At 40.7% G+C, this 5,000-nt stretch overlaps 1 protein-coding gene across 1 annotated transcript in view; it reads left to right on the top strand.

The window, feature by feature from the left end:
• Window positions 1-4,927, top strand: part of LOC138051989 (coiled-coil domain-containing protein 172-like) — a 23,221-nt gene extending 18,294 nt beyond the window's left edge. Inside the window, exons 4-5 of the mRNA XM_068898336.1 lie at window positions 4,264-4,359; window positions 4,544-4,927. Coding sequence (XP_068754437.1) covers window positions 4,264-4,359; window positions 4,544-4,589 — 142 coding nt within the window. The 3' untranslated portion in view covers window positions 4,590-4,927. The remainder of the gene's footprint in view (window positions 1-4,263; window positions 4,360-4,543) is intronic.
• The last annotated feature ends 73 nt before the right edge of the window (window positions 4,928-5,000 follow it).

The following is a 5,000-nucleotide window of genomic DNA, read 5'->3' as shown; positions in this document are numbered from 1 at the left end:
ATGGTGGACGATAGATGATAACAAGGCGAAGATTGTACAGAGATGGTGACGTAACAATCCACTCGGAGAATTCAAACGAAGCCCTTTCTCCCGCGTCAACTTTCTTAATGCCCAATGAACTCCGATATACTAGTCCTGTTCCACCACCACGACGTCCAAAGCAGGGGTGGTCTATAAACTTGTACCCGTCAGGGCACAATTCCGCCCGTACAGCCGCATCATCGGCGCTCAGCCAAGTCTCCGTAATAGCAAAAAGATCTGCTTTACAATCGCAAACATAGTCCACGATATCAGCGCTCTTGTTTTTGACCGAACGTGCATTGAATGTGCATAATGTCATTGGATAATGATGTCCATTCAGTCTGGTGGAACAATTGATGTTAATTAAGTTTCCAGGGTTGCGAGATGGCCTTGACAATTGGGCTATGTGTCAGTGATCACTGCGTGTTGAAACAACAACTGGTATGCAATTACCAGTGGGACCAGGATTCAACTTAAACACAAGATCTCCAATTAACAGAGCATGAAATGTAGCTGTTGTATTAGAATAATAAGCACATGGACGTTTATGCCATCTGATTTTTCGTTGTCTTTGTGATGCAGGACAAGGAGTCATATACGTTGACACCAACGCTTCATTAATCTGTGTGATTGCAGCATTCCATGACCCGGACGACAATGGTTGATTACCGGCAAAATTGTTGCTATTGTTAACATAGCAGACGATGATGTTCATGGAACCAAGAGAGAGCGATGGCAAAACAGAAGAAACTGGATTTCCTGCCATAAAAATCTGATTTCCCGAACCCAAAAAGCTCCTGGACATGCACAGATATGTTGCTACTGGTCTGCCGTTTTCGTAGTCTTGAAATAAACATCTTGGAAGGAGAAAAAACGGTAGAATAGTGCAGATCAAGAAAACGCGTCCAAGCCTCATTATGCGAATTGAAACAGATTGCAACAACATAAACAAAATGGAATCATCGTGAAATATTTAGAATAGCTCAAACTTGTAGTTCGAATGGGCCATTTCCGAGTTCATGTCTGCTCCCTCTTCAAAGCGAGTCTAAGTGCGAAGTTTTTCTTATGAAAATGAGTTTTCATTCATATGTAAAGTAGAGCTAATTACCATCACAAAAACTTCGCACTTAGACTCGCTTTGAAGAGGAGGCAGACATGAACTCGGAAATGGCTTATGGACATTTTCGTCGCCGTAGCCGTCGTGGTTTCTTAAACTCCCTAATATTAATTTGCTTAAACGATTGAGTGGATCTAAAGTATACAATGGTAGCTTTGGAAAGCAAAGGTGGAAGACCTCGCAAACCAGAGCCCTTGAAAGTTATATAAAGATCTACTTAAGGAACTTCAATGCACGACCAGCGGAGATTCACTCCAATACTCAATGCTCAACGACAGTGAGCTCGCCGAAGTCATATTTCAGGAAGTGATTTTGGCGGTGCCTTGTGTCTTGTCAAGTTTTGATGCCTGTGGATTTGTATGTTTATTTTGTATTCTCGCATGTAAGTTTAGTCGGGATGCAGTTCGAATATTCTAGTAACAACAAAAAATCAAGTTCCACGTCTGCTTCTTCAATTATTTGTAAAGAAACAAATCCACATCCCATCATTTTCGTCCAGGGAATGGAAGTTCGTACGATATTCGCACACGCTTTCCGCGGATTTCCGTTTCGTCGCAACGCATGGTGAATTAGCCGTGCTAAAAAGCCTTCCTTTCACTTAGCTTTGCACGATGACTTTTATGAGCAGTAACACTAATTGTATTTTTCTTCGCCCGCCGTTTTCATGTTGAGCATCTTGTACCTCGGATTTTACAATCTGCAAAGATAATTTATCCATCGCATCGGTGAACTCAGGGTTGGAATAACGAATATTCATGGCAGTCATTTTGATTTCACAAAAAATAATATCTGACCTGGTAATCGCCCTTTCTCGCAGTCGGAGACTGAATTACTAAGGGTGCAGCTCAACGAGGTCGGACCGAAGGAGCTGTGCTGCCGACTAGGCGCTCGGCTCGCCACATTGCGTGTGTACAAGTTGCTGTAGTCATGCTTTCATGATGTGACGGAATTTTTTGTCTTCATGTTATGGCTTGCGGCGGTCTTAGTGGTTTTCGAGATGCTTTTCGATTATAGCAAATAATGAAGAAATTATTAACGACAAAAGATTTTCTTGTTTTGTACGAGTCGTTTTCTTGCAAGCCTATCTTTCCATATCGGGAATTTGAGACACTTGATGCAAATGCATAGCGATACCGAGTGCAAAACCCGAGTTGCGTTTTGCTAAAAAAGATTTGAAAATCCCTCGTAAAATAAACTGTCAACAAGGGACCGTTTGTGACGAAAAGAAGGGTCTCTATATTTTACTGAAGAGGGTAGCATACCACTGTCAATAAACTGACATGGTGCCCTATATTGGGATCCAACTGAACTGTGGTTAATTTTTAATGAGACCAATGACTATATTTATACCCACCACCACCATCGTCCTCCGTTCTGATACCAGCCCTTCTTGCAAAAAGATCAGCCACATAATTATGCTTTGGCTGTGCACCTGTCAGGAATTGTTTTTGGTTCATTGATGGAACTGTGTCCACCGTATTGCACGACCACAGCATAATCAAAGGGTCATTTACAATGGCCATAAACGGCTGCATGGCATAAAGTTTCACAGTATTGTCCTCCCCAATGGTTTGATCGCTGACGTGAGTGGTCCATTTGAGGAAAAACATGACAGTACAATTCTAAATGTGACTGGGTTGCTAAATGATCTGCGTGTAATTCCTTTGGGGGTTCACTACTTACAATGCCCCTACAGAAATGTTCATCTCAGCCTTGAACAAATTGCCTACAAGGCGATGAGCCAGGTAAGGGTTTCAGTAAGGTGGTTGTTTGGGAGTATTGCAAATCAGTTCAAGTCTATAGATTTCAAGAGTCAATTGAAGATCGGTTTAAGTTCAATGGGAAAGATTTATGTTGTGTGCCCCCTCCTGCAAAATGCCCACACTTGTCTTTATGGGAACCCTGTGTCAGAGAAGTTTGAATTACAAACAACCTTGGTAAGCATTTTAACGTTGCCAACCATGCTGTCTTCAGCACACAACTTTTGAGGTCACTAACAAAATAAATATTATATTATGGACCGCCGGCTCTGCGAGCGGGCAAGGTGAAATGAACAATGTGTTGTTTGGCTAGCTGAGTTAAAACTATGGCCCATCTTTTCCACTCGAGCTGTTGTAACGCTGTCACTTGACCTTTAATTACTTTGTAAAACTCTTGTTTGTTAAGTTGAAATGAAGAACTTTTGCTTTAACAAGATAGTGTTTCAGAGACTTGTCCTTCCGATAAGCAACCATTGACAAATTTGGGAATATGTGTGCGAGACAGTGGTTGCCCGAGATAGGTGTAAGTGCTTCAATAAGACTTTTTAAGATTCGGTGTAGCAGGATTACCAGTCAGTTTTATTCCCGCATAAAATAGCTTTCAGTTTTCTTTTGAAAGCCCCCAGAGAGTTACGTTATCTAGGATCCTGAGGAGGAGAGTCCGGTAAAGTGGCGCCACCATAAGGGAAGCTACACGTATGCATGTACAAATGTACGTGTATGTTTCAAACAAAAATAATTAACCCCTCATACACCAGAAGGAATGCAAATTCATATTCTGAAAGGATACTGAACCCTTCATCATTTGACTGGCTCATAATTATTATTATTCACTATTTTCTCAAATCCCATAATGCACCTCTTCTCCCCCCTTCCCCCCCCCCCCCCCCCCAAAATTTGAAATTTCTCTTGGGACGAGATTCCAGGGAATTTCAAGTCCAATTCCCAAGGGCTGTACCTCACGTATTCTTGGTTCAATTTAGTATTGCATAACATGGAATTTCCAAGAATTTAAAGGTTCTTAGTTTCTGGCTTTTTTCATAGAGAGGAAAGCTCGGAAATTCCAAGGAATTTTGAACTAGAGCAGCCTGCGGCTTAATATGTGATGAATGTAACGATTCCTGTGAAATAAACTTACTCCGGCAAAATTAGGTGTTGAATTAACAAAACTCAGTCTTTTGGAAAATTGTGCGGGTTCATTTTCTGGTAACCAAAAAGTGCAGTGGAGTTTAAACCTGAAAGGGTAAATTTTGCAGCCTTACTATGTAGCCATCCTTAGAGTTGCCATGATTGCTTAAAGTTTTGTCGCGAAAGAAGACTAAATGGAGATGTCAATTTATGCTTGTCTATTTTCCATCCATTCAGAAGAAGATTTGCTAAAGATGCTGTTGACTTTATGACCAACTTTGATTTTTACGGAAGAGGAAAGAGGAAAAGAATCTCGAGCGCCCCAAAGCAAAGGTAATTGTTAATTTGTGGATTTTGCTGATTAGAATCTCCTGGTGACGTTGAATCTACATTTTTTTCAAAACTAGTTTCAGTGCTTTCCATATGTAAGTACTGTGAATAGTTTTTTCCAGCTGTTATTTCGTCCTGTCCTTTCACCTTATTAGGGACTGTAACTTATCTTGTGGTTCTCTTTCAGCTTCCAGATATCAAACTCCCCTCAACTGACATCAGCCAAGCCTTGAACGAGAGCTTTCTACCGTGGTCTTCGTTTCCACTCTGGCCAAATATCACGTTTAGTACACATTCTTCGTGTGAGAATTGTTGCACATTTACAGCTATTCACCCTTTTTTTTTCAAAGATTTAGTACATATATAGACTAGTGTTCGAATTGTGCCCTCAGATGGAGTGTTGTTTGTTCAGCAAACTTGCAGTTTAAATGCATTTATTAGGGCGGGTAAGAAGGTATGTAATGTAACAAAAAAGCCCTGTAAAGCTTCAAAACGTTATGTCCCTCATCTGCTTGAGAACTGTAAGCAACTTGCGTTGGTTTTAGATTAGAATAAATCACCACTGTTCTTTAATTTTACAGTTGTTTACAGATTTGTTATTAACTTTTAGTCTAAGATGGTCTTTCTATTATGCCATAGAAAAT

The sequence above is a fragment of the Montipora capricornis genome, chromosome 6, assembly GCF_036669925.1.
Source record: "Montipora capricornis isolate CH-2021 chromosome 6, ASM3666992v2, whole genome shotgun sequence".
Lineage (NCBI taxonomy): Eukaryota > Metazoa > Cnidaria > Anthozoa > Scleractinia > Acroporidae > Montipora > Montipora capricornis.
The sequence above is the reverse complement of the archived record's forward strand: the minus strand, read 5'-3'. Positions and strand labels throughout refer to the sequence as shown.